This window comes from Morone saxatilis, unplaced genomic scaffold (assembly GCF_004916995.1).
Source record: "Morone saxatilis isolate NCDOM2014 unplaced genomic scaffold, NCSU_SB_2.0 Contig8, whole genome shotgun sequence".
NCBI lineage: Eukaryota > Metazoa > Chordata > Actinopteri > Moronidae > Morone > Morone saxatilis.
In genome coordinates, this window is record NW_023340257.1 from 4,468,351 (window position 1) to 4,484,590 (window position 16,240).

Consider the following 16,240-nt stretch of genomic DNA (forward strand, 5'->3'; position numbering starts at 1 on the left):
ATATCTATCTCTTATCTAAACGTATCTATCTATCTCTGTATCTCTCTATCTATCTATCTATCTATCTATCTATCTATCTACAGTCTCTACACAGGTGTCTCCAGCGGTCAGCCCTCCTCATCGTTGCTCGGCGACCGTGCAGCTCCAGCTCAGTGTCTCCGTCTCCTCTGCACAGGAGGCTTCTCCTCCTCCTCGCCCAGCGTTTCTATGATGTGGAGATGCTCCTGAGCTGGTGGTCTCGGCTGAGGAGGAAGAGGATTCAGAAGAAGAATTTGTAAGAGATGTTTTGACTGTCTTGCACCCAGAGGTGCATCCACAGCAGTTGTTGCTGCTGTCTGGTGCTGGGTAGACTCCAGTTGGCACAGGGTGAATGAAAGGAAATGCAGCTGCTCTCAAGTGCCTGATAAATGCTCATATTTCTCTGGATTATAGGCACAATTAGGAATCAATGGACTAAAACAACAAAATCACCTCAGTTACCACTGAGCACACCACAGAGATTTATACTGAGCTGAATGTGGCTGTAATGAGCACACAAATGGTATTGCTATTGGTTATGGTCATAATCCTGCTATTCTTCAGGCTCTGAAATAGTGACTGTGACAGGGTGCTCTAAGTCCGTTTCAGGTGCAGTTTGTCAAGTTACTGTAAATATCTATCATTAACTTTTCCCTACTTTCTCATACAGTAACTATGGCTACAGGCAGAGGCTTTTCGGGGCAGACATTGCTGCAGCGCATTACGTCTTGAGTATGAAGGGAGGATTTAGGTAAGTGTCTTGTCCCCTCGCCTCTGCACTGTTATGTTACTTGGAAATGTGGGCTTAGGTGATCATACAACTGATTTCATTACAGCTCTTAAAAAAACACTATGTGTTTGCATATAATCCGTAATAATGCAGCAAAGACAGTTTTAATAGTCATGTCTCAAATGTGTGTGATCGTTGTGTCCTCAGGTATGTTGGCTGGTCTGAGTGGTTCCGTGCAGACCACAGGGGCAAGTTTAATTGGGATTTCATGGAGCACAAAGACACACCCCTAGAGGAAGTAAACATGAGCTACACACTCATCAACTACACAGGACTGGAGAACTTTGGTACTGAACTCTTTTATTCCTTTTAAAATCACCTTTCTTATACTATAACCTAATTTTCTCTCTGTCTTGTCAGCCACATATTTAGCATGTAAGTTCAGTGTTCCTGATGTGCCTTGTCCTCCCTCAGAGAAGCAGCGATCTTTGCGGACTCTGTCATTACGAGGATGCCCTGAAGTGGACGACTGGTTCCTGGCCAGGCTCCATGTGTTGCAGGACTCTCTGGAGGAACTGGACATCTCTCACTGTCCACGCATCACTACAGGCGGCCTGGCTGCACTCAGGAATCTCAAGTAATTATGCAAACACTCACAACGTAGTCTAGTTATTATTACCAAAACACTACTGTTGTGTTAAGATCCTTTCTTTTTGTGTGGTTTGTGTGTCACAGGGGACTGCGGCGTCTGGACATTTCGTCCCTCCCTGGGATTTCTAGTCCTGGGTTGGTCATTATCCTGCTGGAGGAGATGTTACCACAGTGCCAGATCACCGCTACTGGCTACGACCTCAGCCTGAAGGAAGGAGAGTGGCAGAGTGAGGCACACGTATAAGGCAGGGGATGGACAGGGTGGGAATCTGAGGAATCAAGGGACAGAAATAGTCCTCTGAGAGAACTTTGCCATCGATTCACTGTAGTCTGACAGAAAGGGCACTGATGGAGCAAAGAGACATTCAGAGGAAACGTCTGACATAAGAAGAGAGGAGGCGATGAGTCTAGATTTTTGCAGCAATATAGCCGGTTATCACAGAGAAAGTCCAGCATAGACAAATTAGAGTCTTAACACACTCTGCTACTATGAACCTTACTAAGTCATGTTTGGTTGGACACTGGCAACCTCCAATTAGACATAGTCATGTGAAAAAGAAAAAAAATACAGCAAGTGGTGGACTAAAGTGTACTACCTCATTTTGTCTTGGATTATTTGGCATCTGTCATTGAAAGTATGTTATCACAATCTGCTTCTGTGGTTTTCCTCCAGAATCAACTTGCAGTAAAGAGTCCACTCGTCTGCATATGCTGTAATGATTTCATTTGCTGAAATGTAAATATGATTGTAAATACATTGAATAAAGATTTTATTGTTCAGTATCATGATTTTTGTACATTTACGACCTTTACCTGTGAGTCCACAAGTCATGTTTAACAGACAATGAAAACCACGTGGCCACACATCATAGTGTGTCTGCATGTATTTCTAATCTTCACTGGAAGCTTATGTGAGGAAACTAAAGCCAATAATCCAGTTGGAGCCTTGTACTGCAGCAGTGTCAGACTCCACACTGGGCGGAGGAGCACACCAGTAACACTGAGAGGCAAGAGTGAATTAGGATGAAGAAATCCTTGCTACATTGTATGTAAAGACATCTACAGTGATTTGGTAGCCAGATTCGATGTGAACACAACTTGTTGTATGAGCTTCTTCTACTTCACACCGCATTTTAGGTACTATTGCCTACTTTAAAGTTGTACGCAAAATGTATATTTAAAAAAACCGTTTTATTACTATTACTTATTATTAAAAGTGATTTTGTAAATAAACACTTTTACATTTAACCGGACAAGTTAGATCTGCGGTAGGAACCCATTATAACATGGGAACTGGGCCAACACAAACACGGACCGTGTTTCTGACGGACAACAACAAGATCGCCCAGCTGAGCGCTAGCAGTTGTGGATACCCGTCGTAGCTTTAGTGAAATCAGAGATTTAAATTAATTGTCAGTCGGATCCTTGTGGTTGAAGGGTCTCAGCAGACGGATAAATGTCTGATGCATCAGGTAGGAAGACTGTCTGCTCAGAAAACTCAGCTGCAATGGGACAACAGACGAGTCCACACCGAGCTAGCTGGACTAGCTGGCTATGCCGCTAACATGACACTTTACACGGGGAAGCACGAGTGAGTTTGACGTGGTATTTTGATTTTGCACTTGTAGAACTTCCTAAAAAAGAAGAAGAGGAGGAGGAGGTGACGCCTGAACCAGAGGTAAGACCATAACTTCTGCAGCTGCGAGCCGAGCTGGGTGGAGCCAGCAGGTAACATCAGGTGGGGTTGTGTCCAAACAAAGCAGTCTTCATCGGCCACCGTCCGATCTCAGATGAAGACTGCAGCCATTCACTTGTTTACTGCTCGTACAGACACTGGTTTCAATGCCAGTATTGTGTCGTTCACAGGAGCAATCAGACGACAGCAGTGAGGAGGAGGCTGCAGGAGACACAGAGAGTATGTAAAATCACATGCATATCTCAAAGTGGAGCAAAAGTATAATCCTTCACAACTGTTAACACCACACCTGGTTATACACCACATACCTCATACTGAGGTACTGCTTAAATTCATTCCATTGTTTTATTCATTTATTATTTAATGTTTCCCCTCCATACACATATTAAGACACATATACAAATAGTCTTTAAATAAACACTTACATCCTTAAAAAGGCATCTACCCCTTAGTCTGCTCATTAAACATTACAGAATCTATAAATATGCTAATTTAGTTCATCTCTAAAGTTTTCCTGCTGGACTCGAGATGTCTCCTACTTCACTGTAAAGTCTCAGTGTCTGTGCACTGGTGTGATATTGTCCGCATGCATAGTGTTCAGTTTATCCTCAAATGTATTGTCATCTGGTTCTACTCTGTAATCCTGCCAGTGGACTTCCTGCGTAACCTCTTCTCCAGCACCCTGGGCCTCGGCTCAGCAGACAAAGTGCTGGATGAGCTGACTCTAGAAGGAGTGGCGCGATACATACAGAGCGGAAAATGTGAGTCCTTGCCTGCTTTCGTTCAGCTCATCCAATGTATTTGACCACAGTGGACTGATTTACTACAAGCCTGTTATAATAATGCAGTTATGGATTGTATGTTTTTCTGCATCCACACAGGTAAAAACATCATCTGCATGGTTGGAGCAGGAATATCCACATGTGAGTATCTCAGTCCCCCCAACCCTTACGTCATTCAATGAATATTTTACATCTTTGTTTGTTTCATTTTTTCATTTTTTAAAATCTGTAATCCTCAACACCGTCTCCACCCACAGCGGCTGGAATCCCTGATTTCCGCTCACCTGGAACTGGCCTGTATGCAAACTTGCAAAAATATAACCTGCCTTACCCAGAGGCCATCTTCCAGATAGATTACTTTAAGGTTTGTGAAGGACTGCTTTGCTTGAACCTTAATTATAACCTCATTGATCAACACTTGAGACAGTTGTGTCACATTTAAGAAAATGCTCTGAAAGTCATTGAACAATGAGCAAACAACAATCAAGTTAGAATGTTGGGACCTGAGACCACTTCACCACTATGGGTAATTGCTTAGTATATACTTGTACAGTTAAATGAAGAGCATCCTGTTTTGTGATATGAGGCGGTTTTTACTCCAGTCTTCACTCTTGTTACATGTCTACCACCTCAGAAACATCCAGAGCCTTTCTTCGCCTTGGCTAAGGAGCTATATCCAGGACAGTTTAAGGTACAAAACATTTCTTACTGCCCTTTAGGCCTCATGTTATTGGTTGGAAATGTAATCTCTGTGTGAAAAATGATAATAATAATAAAATTATATCGGAACATTTAGGCATGAAATGTAACAGAAAACAATCAAAGGCCTCACAGGTGTTTGTTCTCTTATATTGGTGTTTAGCCGACAGTCTGTCACTACTTCATGAAGCTGCTGAAGGACAAGGGGCTGCTGAGACGCTGCTACTCACAGGTAGGAAAAACCCAGCTAGCGTCTCCACTTCATAGACTGTACACTGACTCTTTCTGTTTTTGTATTAACATTGATACGTGTGTGTATTCAGAATATTGACACACTGGAGCGTGTGGCCGGGCTCGAGGGAGACGATCTAATTGAGGCTCACGGAACGTTCTACACGTCCCACTGTGTCAGCTTCTGTTGCCGCAAGGAGTACAATCTGGACTGGATGAAAGGTGTGAAGGGTGGCTTTTGTTATGTACTTTTATATGTTGGAGCTTGGAATTATTGAGTTTAACCTCTTCCCTCTGCCTTGTAGATAAAATCTTTTCTGATGACATTCCTCGATGTGACAAGTGCAGCAGTTTGGTCAAGCCAGGTCGGTGGATCTCCGTTTCTTTTTCTTTTTCTATTGTCCAGTTTATTTCTGTAAGCATTTTCTTACTTATTCTACTTCCTTAAAGACCTGCCAAACTGTTATCTCTATTTCATTTCAGTCTTACACTACAAACATGACCGCTACATAAGTAGATATGTCTCCCCATATCTCAGTATCTCTTGTTGCTTCTCTTCACTCAGACATCGTCTTCTTTGGAGAGAATCTACCCGTCCGGTTCTTCACTTCAATGAAGATGGTGAGCACATGGTGGTGTTTTGTAAGCATGTATGTTTGAAGAGAATGTGATGCAACGTCTGTGCAGAAATACACTCTTTACATTGTCTTTATTTACCTGTCAGGATTTTCCTCGCTGTGATCTTCTCATCGTCATGGGGACCTCTCTGCAGGTCCAGCCATTTGCAGGTCTAGTCAGCAGGTACTGCCGATCAAGTTTCATATTCCTGAAATGCGCTGCTGACCACAGACACTGGTGCAGTAATAATCTGGCAGCATACTGCAGTCTAGCAGCCAGTGAGACTGTCCTGCAGTATAAGTGAATGCTTCAGGCTTGATTCCAGTAATAATCTTGTCTTGTTGAAGTGTCTCTGGGGAGAATGCTGAGGGTCTGCTCAACTGCATTTTAGACCTTACTGAAGATTGCTCTTAAGAGCTTCAACTCAGTTACTGAAATATTGTTTTAAGTAATTGTTTGTTTGCCCCCTTCTTCTTTTAGGGTTTCAAAAAGCTGCCCCAGACTGCTCATTAACATGGAGAAGGCAGGGCAGGTGAGCTTTCACCCTTCGGTCAACCCCTTTCTGCCTGAATCCTTACTGTTCCCACTGTTTTTACTGTCAGAGAGGGATTTCTTGGATTCTCGGTGCTGCATTGTTTGTGTGTTTCTCTCTGCAGGCTGATCCTCTGTTCGGGTTGCTGGGTTTTGGAGGAGGGATGGACTTCGACTCAGACAAGGCGTACAGGTAATGATGAAACTGAGATGCTGCTACTTTTTCTCTTCTTCTTGTTTTACTACATTACCTTTCTCCTCCTATTGCAACTTATAGGGTTTTTCACACTGCACTTAGCCCATCGCTTATCACCAAAAAAAGGTGCCAATTTGGAATGAAATGTAAACATTAATGTATAGACGCATGTCGTGTGTTTCAATGGGTTTTTAACCCAGTGCTAGTGCAGCGTGAATCATATATAGCCCTGGGCCCATGTATTCTGTTTTAACTGACATCATTAGTTTACCTTTGCACCACCAGAGGGTGCCATAGCGCTATCCATGATGATGATTTAGTGAACCACTTTGTGTTTGGCTTTTTTTTTCTCTCTTCAGAGATGTAGCTCACATCAGTACATGTGATGATGGCTGTCTGGCTCTGGCTGACCTGTTGGGATGGAAGGTGAGTTACACAGTCATAGATTAATCTTGTTTGAGCACAGTCCATTTACCACAGAACTATCGCACATGATTATGAGGATAAATAGTACAGTAATCACTTCAGTGACAAGGTAGTCAATGTAAACACTGCTGTAATTGAAACATGATGTACTATCACTGTTTTCCTGTTTGCACATATGTCAGCCACTCAGTATTGTTTATATATATATGTATATTTGCGGGGATTTCCCCCTTTATTAGATAAGACAGCAGAAGATAGACAGGGGATGACATGCAGCAAAGTGACACAGGTCAGATTTGAAGGACTTTGACATTCAGTATTGTTGTCTCTATGTAGGATTAAAGGAATAGTAAGATACAAAAGGTCCACTAATGTACATGTTGTATCTAGTTTGTTATATCTAAATCTATCTGTACAAACACAGATACATAAACAACAAAATTAATAGTTTCGGGGGAAGTGGGGAACCACAGCTGGACACAATGACCTTACGGAGTCTTGTTCTCATTGTGAAGTTGCCCGGCAACCAGAAGAGATGCTGCAATCTACAAACTACTGTTTGTGTGCGAGTGAACCAAACAACATACAGCGTGTTAATCAGAGAGCATTAGCAGTGTTACAAGGTGAATAATTTAACGTGTCTCCCCCATTTCTAGTCTCTATGCTAAGCTAAGCTAACCCCCTGCTGACTCATATTTAGTTTCATATTTAGCATACAAACATGAGAGTGTAAAGTTTAAACAATGTCAGTAGAACTCATCTAAAGATATCTGCATGCACACTGATATGTCTAAATATACAGTAAACACTTTAGTAGAGCGTGCACCTGCAGTAATCTCAAAGTCTTGTCAGTGTAGAACTGCAGCATAAAGAGGTGAGAGCTGTTGAAATGTCAGGCTAACCTATTTATGATTTTCCTGTGTGATGTTGTGGTACCAAGGCACCACTGTGGAGGGACGTCTAAACGCAACATGCAAGCTGTTTTTCTCGAATGGTTTTCTTACTGTCACTGCCCCACATACGGTTGGGAGATCTGACCATAAATCCGTATCACAGTATTTTGCAGATTTCGTGGTAAATCACAGTTTTTTGCAACGTAGTAAGATCTTAAAAACAATAGATATGCCAACAACTTTAACAATGTGTCCTTTTATATTGTAAAATAGTTATATAAACGCTATGAACTGACATAAAATACTCCAAGTGTTTAAGTATTCAAAGAGACATATCTCAAATGTTCTAGCAGTAATAATTATAATAATAATAATAAAATTATCACAAATTGTTGTATGCCATGGTGTTCTGGCCTGTTAAAGAGAGTTAGTTGTGGGTTATTAACTGTTGTGTTGTAAAGTTATAACCATTAGTGACAAGGGACCATACTTTATAAGGCTCCTCTCTCTATACATGCTACACAGCTTGCCCCGACGAAAACAACATTGCTGCGCCTGCCTGTTGATGAGTTACAGCAGTTGTTTCAGCTATGCACTGCTATGGTGCTATATGAAGAATTCGTATCTTACAGGAAATTAGAAATGGTGTACCGGTTCATCTGATATGTCGCCCAGCACTATGTTCACCACTCTGTCCTCTGTGTCATGTCACATCCCTTGTTCTGCCTTTGATTCTCTGCAGGCGGAGCTGGAAGAATTGGTGAAGCAGGAGCATGCCAGGATCGACAGTCAGGACAAGAAAGAGAAGGCCAGTGAGAGTAAAGGAGCTGCAGCCAAGGCAAGCTCTGCATCAGCGGCCCCAGAGCCCAAAAAGGAAGAGTAACTAACTAGTAAGAAAAGCTCCTATAGTGACAGAACCGTTTGGAGTTGGCCCTAAAGGGGAATTATGAATCGAGGCCTTTTGTTTGGAAATGAAGGTCATTTTCCATCTGCGGACATTTAATTCTTTTGAACAATCTCCTGTTTATAACAGTTATTTGCACTTTACTGACATGAATCTACTTTCCTTATTTTTTTGGCATTAGCTCACATATGCCTCAACTGTATATTTCTTTCTGGGGCAACCAACTATTGAACACATCTGATTTGGGCCAAGCCACTTCAACTGAGTACCTGAATTCAATTTAAGCTTCTCCAAAAGAAAAGTATATTTTATCTGTCACCTTTTCCTGCAAGCCAGAATCTGTTGGCCTGATTGGTCAGTGACTTCCTAAAAGTACTTCTTGGTAGGTGAACAGATAGCTGTAAATATAACAATAGGGTAAGTGGTTGTGTGGAACTTTTAAAATGTTTTAAACTAACTTTGTTTTTCATGTTAACCTTCTGCTCCTGTTTGATTTGACTTTCTGTAATTTAAACACAATGTCATCAGATGTTTATGCGGCAACAAACTGTACATGATATACAAAATAACAGTGACTTTGCTCTCTACAGTTGGTCCTTAGACAGAATTGCTAAAATATGAGGTAGTGAAGTACAAGAAGGTATTTCATAGGGAACCATGTGGGCTGTCTTAAAGAGCATGAATTGTTACATAATGAAATTAAAAATACAGGGGCTGGACACTGCTACCTTACCATCTGTACAAAGTAATGGAAACCAGTACAAAAATCCTGCAATAAATTTGTAAAGCCGATAATGTTCACTTTGGTTGAGACTGTGTCAGAGTCATTTTTTCAGGCTTTAGTTAGCGCGGCAGGTTTGTAGAATATAGAAACTCATTGGACACTGGATTATAATGAGCTTCACATACTGCCATATGCTGCTGTACACAAGTAATGATAACAGGAAACGTTGTCATGATGTGAGACCACATTGTGAATGTCCACACAAAAACAATCAAACATTAGAAGATATGAAACCTCAGTTACTTCGATGAGTCACCAGTGTGAGAAACCCCTAGAATAGCTGGATATAAAGTATGATGAGATAAAATCAGGGCACTTTAGTAGTTTTAGGTAGTTTTACACAGCGTTGAAACTCAGCAAGTTTTGATTCAAATATTTCTGAACTTTTATTGGTTCACAGATAGAAATGGCATAACATTTCTCACAACTTAAAACTGGTGAGAAAAGCAAGAAAACACAGAAATCTCTCATGAAAAAACCGGAAGTGTTCTCACTTCAGCAGAAATGCTTTTGTTTTTGTCACGTAGGACCACCACCAATAGTAAGAACCACTAATAGAAGATCAGTAAATTGGAAGTCTTAGTTATGACTCACAGCTATAGCACCACCAACTGAAGTATCATTTATTCCACACATATTCAAAGTAGTAAAGTAGGAAAGGTTGACTGACTTTGCCAAAATATGGTGGAGTTGTGAAAGTCTGCCAGATGGTTGCCACTTTTATTGTGTATAATTGACTATGCTAACGTTAAATAGTGTTGTTTGAAGGCCTTTAGTACATTTAATGTTATACAATATTTTACAATAAATGTACGTAAGTTTTTAACTAGTTTATTAAGAATTTAATTAAAGTCTTAATTAAGATTTTCCGCCATCTTTAAAGTCCATAGTCTTTTATATAAACAGTGCTTATATTGTCTCAATGTAGTTTTTGTCATAATAAACTCAGATGTAATTGATTGGAATAGAAATTTGATAAAGAGTCTGCAGCCGAGTAAAGGCTCTCTGGCTTAGCCACGACGTTGAGCTAAAAGCTAACACTGGCATGCTAACATGCTCACAATGACAAAGCTAACAGGTATGTTTTAGTGAGGCAGATTAACATGCTAATATTCGCTAACTAGCGCTACATGAAGTACACCGAAGATGATAGGTATGTCATTAGTTTTGTGTTGTATTCGACAAATTAAAAATGTGACCTAGTGATGGCGTTAGAAGAAGAGTCAAGATAATGTCAGTTGTTTCATCTAACTTGACTGTGCCAGATTGTTTGTTACACTGAACCATCTGGAAAGTGGTGATTGGATGAACCTTCTGTCTGTCCCTATCACAGGCTAACTTCAGCCAGTCCAACGAAGCAGTAAGCCAGTTGGGAGAAGAATAAAAACGTATTTTCCATCGAGAAAAGCCTTCAATGTCGTTCTTTGCTCTTCTTTCAGTACTAAAATATTCTCCAGTTCTGATGTAGCTGATACTTGCAGCATCTACGCTAACCTCTTCAGCAGCTGCCATTGTTGACAGTTTGAACCCAGGCAAAATGGATTCTTGTGTGATCTTGTGAATCTAGCTGCCTAAAGGGAACATGGACTGTGCCAAATTTGATGACAATCCATCAATTCCATCAAGGCACATGATTAAAACAATAATCTATGCCATTTTGTCTTAATTTTAACAGGACAAGGGGGACCATTTTCTAGCTAGCACTTCTGAGGTTATTGAGTTGAGTTGCTTTTGGCTCTGCTTTGGCTTCATTGTTGCCAGCCATATCGGTCATTGCCATTGCACTATACAGATCATAGTGATCATGGCAGGAAATGCTTTAAACAGAAAGTGTGATATGCTTCATTTAAACGGAAGACCGTGAGTCTGCTTGCCACGGAAATGTTGACCAATCATCAACACCTCTAGCCGCGGTTTCCGTGAGAGGCAGAACTGTTGGACAGTTAGCAAACCAACCTGTATGCGCATGACATAAAACAGACACGAACATATTTAATAGTTTATTAATATTTCTAACTGATGGATTGTTTGCATCAAGTGTGTGCATTTCTCCAACAGTTGCAAGATCAAATCTGTAAGACAGATACACAGTTGTGATCATTTTCAGGACAACTGTTCAGTTTTTACCATTCATCATTTCTGAGCAGACGACAGAAAGAGTGCTGCAGAGAGAAAATATAGGCACACCTAGCTCTTTAGAGAACATGCCGTCTATTTTGTCTGTGAGCTGGGTTAACCACATGCAGAACTGAGGGGAGGGGAGGGCGAAGAAGGTGCCTTGATGAAAAATCAGCTGAACAGTTTCACATAACAACTGAAAGTGCATTAAATGCCAGCATCTGCCGCTGACAGAAGAAGACAAACCTGGCAGCCATAAGATGTTACTTGCATTTTGAAACACAACATATTCTGCACATCACACCAGGAAATGTCTTGAGGATGTTATGTGAGCTTCCTTTTTTATCTATGTTGGTATTTTGAGCTCTTGAGCAACATTTTGTACCGTTCAGAAAGGAAGGATTCAAGAGAGAAGATTGCAACATGTGGAGAAGTGTGCTAATAGTGTGAAGGAGAGACGATACATGAAGTGACCAACACATGTAAGTATCAACCATTTTTATACCATCAATAAGCTTGGCTTTAAGTCTTGTTTTCCCTTTTGTGTCTGATTATTGAAAATGAATGTTCAAATCTGGCATAAAACTCAAAACCTCCACACACAAAAAAAAATCTGAATTGTATATTTAATTTTGTCTGTCTTAGAAGGAATCAGCAGTGTTAACATATTTTGTTGTCCATATGTGACTTACGCACTAATCTGTTGTTTATGTGTATGCAGACAGTTACACATGCACATAAACGTGTCCATATGTCTGTGTCCAGGGCGGTTCACAGTTCAGTCAATGGGACCACAGCCATCCCGTGGAGGAGCAGCAGGAGGAGACTGTCGCTGCTAGAGCAGCTGAGGGGCTGTCAGAAGGCCTGGTGCCCCGGGTCACCCTGGGATAGAGAGGGGGCCCACGCTGCTATCTGTGGAACACCTGCTGGGGTGAGCTGTCCTCCTTCTCGCTGCAAAAAATCAATCAATCAAGGAGTCTGACCTTCATTATGTAATGTAACAAGTCTTCAGTATGATGGTGAATTACTCCTGATGCCGTTTTACTTGTTTAGAGATTTTATTAAAGTAAATCGGTCACTGATCCACACATCCAAATTCTTTACAAACTTTTAAAATGCCCTTTGAACTTGATGAATTAATTAGAGAATGGAATATGAATTTATATGAAAGCTGAAATCATGTGGTTTATGTTTTTAGCGCAATGCCTGAAGCATACAGTATTGTTATTACAAAAATACTATATCACCACCATTAACTTTATTTGGATAGTCTGCCTGCAGATTATTTTTATCTTGTAACAACTGCTTTGTCTGTAGATGTTTAACAGATTATCTATAGAATATATATAACAATTCATGAACATACCCTAACCAAGATGTTTTTTGCGCCTCAACTTAACCCAACTTTTATTTGTGAAACAGCTGAATTGTAAATCTAAACTAATAAGCTGTTGAAATGTCACAAATACTGTAGGAAACTGTAGGTGGATTATCCAAAAAGTGGAACCCTAAAATTTAAACATCTGATTCTAAATGGGCCAGTGGTCTCGGACTTTATCCACTGTCTTCATTTGTTATATTTTGACATATCGTACAACAAACAAGGGGTGAGAGAACTTTTTAATTACTTATAGTCTTCTTTCTCTGCCTTTTTTTTTTTTTTACAGAAATATCTTCCTGTTTTTTTAGGCAAATTTGAGAGACAGCGGAAGGGGGATTTAGGTAAATTAGGTGTCCATTTAGCTCCATTTCTGATCATCAGTCTTTCTACTTTCCCCATTTCTCTGCATGGCTGATCCTCTCTTGCTTCCTCTCACCTATGTAATGTTATCTTTAAGAAACTATCTTTAAGCTGGGTCTCAAACACGCGCACATGCATGTAGGGATGTCCGTATGCTTCACTGAACCTTTCACAGCAGAAGTATTCTTAGCCTGACTGAACACTGACTTGCATATCACTGTGACACGAAAGTAGTTCCTTTTTTATTTCACATATGAGCAAACACTTCTTTTGGGGCTGAATGCAGAAGTAGTGCTGAATAAAATCGTGTGCATATCAGAGAGATGACATTACAAAATGGATACACATGCGACAAGTGAGAATGTGAGCACGACAGAGGATTTGTTTGTTATTTGAAATCCAAAACTCTTACTGGCAGCAAACAACATGTGAGTATTTGGAATTTATGAGTTTTTCATTTCATTAGGGGTTTTTTTTACTGTAGAAACTCTCAGTTTTATAAACATTAAATAACCAAAAAAAGTGCTCTTTCCACTTGAATAGTTTCCAGTATGTCTTCCTACGAGTTAAACGCATGAGTGACTAAAAGTTGCCGTTATGAATCAACAGAATATTTTACATGTAATATCTCTGCTGCCCTGCTGCTCGTGTGAAGTTGACTTGCAGTGAACTTCTGTATTTCTGTGCACATCAATCATGAAAGCCACTTCCTGTGTGTGTGTATAAATGCGTGCTGGTGTTTGAGACTCTCTGAATTCAGTTGTGGTGATGTAACTATATGACTGAGATGTTGGTTTGCTGTACTTGGGATTACATGTACAAAGTTAATTACTTTAACGTTAACTGCCTATTCAGTTTTTCTGCCACTGTTTCCAAAAGGGCAATGTGATCAGACCTCAAGTCTGTACCAGCAGAACATCTGTGCAGTTAAAGCACAGTTACCAGTGTAAAAAAGCAACTGCTATTACAATTTTGATTGTTGAAATTATGTTTTTTTATATCTTATCTACAATAAAAAAAAATGATGGCAGCACAAGGACTTATAGACATCTAACTGATTCAAATCTTTCTGAACTCTGATTGATGCATGGAAATATGTGACATCATCTTTTTCCAACTGAGCCCCACCTACTTCAGACAAAAAAAATGTCCAAAACTGTTCTAACTTTGTCAACAATTGTGTGATTGTGTAGCACATCATCATTCATAGAAAGAAGATGAGATAGAGAAAAAGGATTTTTTTTTTTGAATTTGATTATTTCTTAATAATTGAGGAAACTTTGCACATTTTTTTCAAATTGAAATGCAGATGATCAACTATGTCTGTAGAGCTGCGTCAGTCAGGCCTTTATGAGTCATATCAGCTTCATGAGTGGGCACTTATCAGCTTCATGAGTGGGCCTGGGACCCTTGGAAACTTGCTGTTTACACGACTTTCACTTTGGTTACAACCTGTCATCGTGACTGATTTTTAAGGTAAAATCAACCCTGTCCTGTCATAGGAACACTAATGCAGTGTGGATTTTTATTCATGAAGTCCTTAGTGTTTCCCTCCTTTGCTGCGTGATTGGCATGGAGCCACATACATTTACCACTGTGAACATTTAAGAGAAAACTTTTTTCCTGCTCAACAAGCTTACGTAACACTTGAGACTTTGACATGAGTCACTGTATGTCTCCCTCCAGAGTTTCCTGGTTGTTCAGGACTCTGCAACGTCCCAGCCGAGCCTGCTGTGTGTGTCTGCTGGAGGGGAGAATGAAGCAGTCCTCGACTATAATATCAAAAGCACTGGCACAGGTATGGATGTACCACATGCAAAACTCATACTTCTTTCTCTACTTTTGTGTGCTGTGTGTGTGTGGTTGTGTGTGTGTGGTGTGTGGTTGTGTGTGTGTGTGTGCATCAATGTGTTGTCACTTCGCGTCACTTTTACTGGTTGTTCTATGAATAATTTCTTCTGCCAAGAACTGCAGACTAAGCTGTTAAGCAGTTGCAGTAACTAAATAACGTCATATGTTCAGTAGTTAAACTTTCTGAGTGCACAAATGGTACAAACCTGTTGTTACAGGTGAGAGGAAGGTAATATGATACACACCTCCTGGCCACTCTCAAACTGTAAATTCTGGTTCCTTACACTTTGAACTCCTTTTCTGTTACTAATTAGATCCACACCTGTTAGTGCTGCAGATGCATGAAGCACAGGTAAAATCACAAGCTGAAGTGACCCTTCTGACACTAAAAAAAGAAAACATGTGGTATCAGAAAATAATAGACTTATTAGCAAGTGAAGCTAGTGTGAATATAAAGGTGGTGAAACGGTCACAGTGGCTTTTCTCTGGAAGTCCCCCCTTTGACCTTCCTCGTTCAAACTTCTGTGTGTTTCCAGGAATGTGTTTTTTGACAGAATATGACAGTAATCCTGCCCACTCTTTCTCTGTTTCTCTGTCAGACTTCCAACTGTCTGAGTCTCGTCTTTCCTTCTCTGACTTGGCTCAGCTCGTGCTCTTCTACTCTCTGACCAGGTGAGAATGCCTTTTTCATTTGTTGTGTATGACTGAGCTTCCATATAAACTATATGTTAGTTAGATATATGTTAGCGCTCATGAGCCCTCAGTAAACATTAGCGCATGACACCAACATTGTTGATTATCTGTATGTGCAAATGAATGTACTTTGACAGAACTGTGGCCATTTCAAGGTCTATGCAAACCTCTTGACTCTGTCTGGTTAACACATTTATTTTATCACTGTCATCTCTTCCTCCGTGTCAGGGATGTGTTAGGCGTTTGTCTTTACATTCCTCACTGGATCTTCAGTGTAACTGAGAAGAACAGAGACCGCCTCTCTCAACTTGAGCCCAGTGAGTGCTTCAAACTCTGTGGCTTTCTGTCTCATATCCTCTCCCAGAAGCTACATCACGAACACAAAACCAGACAGATATTTCTAAAGAAGTGATGTATTTATAACACCTTTCTAATGCAGATACGTGGCTCTGCACACCGCCTGACCAACAGACTGATGATATGGCCCACAGGGAGCCAAGCAACGTAATGTGCTCCATACAGGTATTTAATCTGTGTGTGCGCGTGTGTGTGTGTGTGTTGTGTGTGTGATGCTGTGTGTCGTGTGTGTGTGTGTGTGGTATTACATGTGTGTAAAACAGTACATGTGGATCGGTAAAGGGGTTTGTGCTCAAAAAGGGGAAACAACTTTTTTATTAT

At 40.5% G+C, this 16,240-nt stretch overlaps 3 protein-coding genes across 3 annotated transcripts in view; all 3 read left to right on the top strand.

The window, feature by feature from the left end:
* Positions 1–2,182, top strand: part of si:ch1073-228b5.2 (distal membrane-arm assembly complex protein 2) — a 2,931-nt gene extending 749 nt beyond the window's left edge. The window contains exons 2-6 of the mRNA XM_035680728.1: positions 84–274; positions 689–769; positions 956–1,095; positions 1,223–1,385; positions 1,484–2,182. Of these exons, the coding sequence (XP_035536621.1) occupies positions 84–274; positions 689–769; positions 956–1,095; positions 1,223–1,385; positions 1,484–1,643 (735 nt within the window). The 3' untranslated portion in view covers positions 1,644–2,182. The remainder of the gene's footprint in view (positions 1–83; positions 275–688; positions 770–955; positions 1,096–1,222; positions 1,386–1,483) is intronic.
* Positions 2,183–3,036: 854 nt separating this feature from the next.
* Positions 3,037–9,181, top strand: sirt2 (sirtuin 2 (silent mating type information regulation 2, homolog) 2 (S. cerevisiae); the record flags this gene model as incomplete). Its single annotated transcript, XM_035680146.1, is given in 15 exon segments — positions 3,037–3,077; positions 3,266–3,314; positions 3,746–3,856; positions 3,977–4,018; positions 4,135–4,241; positions 4,512–4,568; positions 4,740–4,808; positions 4,900–5,029; positions 5,113–5,172; positions 5,373–5,428; positions 5,532–5,608; positions 5,906–5,957; positions 6,082–6,149; positions 6,512–6,578; positions 8,214–9,181. Coding segments are annotated over 15 exon segments (1,127 nt in total), but the record flags the coding sequence as incomplete, so codon positions are not given.
* Positions 9,182–12,028: 2,847 nt separating this feature from the next.
* rinl (Ras and Rab interactor-like) overlaps positions 12,029–16,240 on the top strand; it is a gene marked incomplete in the record, with an annotated part of 7,041 nt that continues 2,829 nt past the window's right edge. The window contains 5 exon segments of the mRNA XM_035680719.1: positions 12,029–12,208; positions 14,705–14,816; positions 15,469–15,541; positions 15,791–15,879; positions 16,002–16,084. Coding sequence (XP_035536612.1) covers positions 12,029–12,208; positions 14,705–14,816; positions 15,469–15,541; positions 15,791–15,879; positions 16,002–16,084 — 537 coding nt within the window.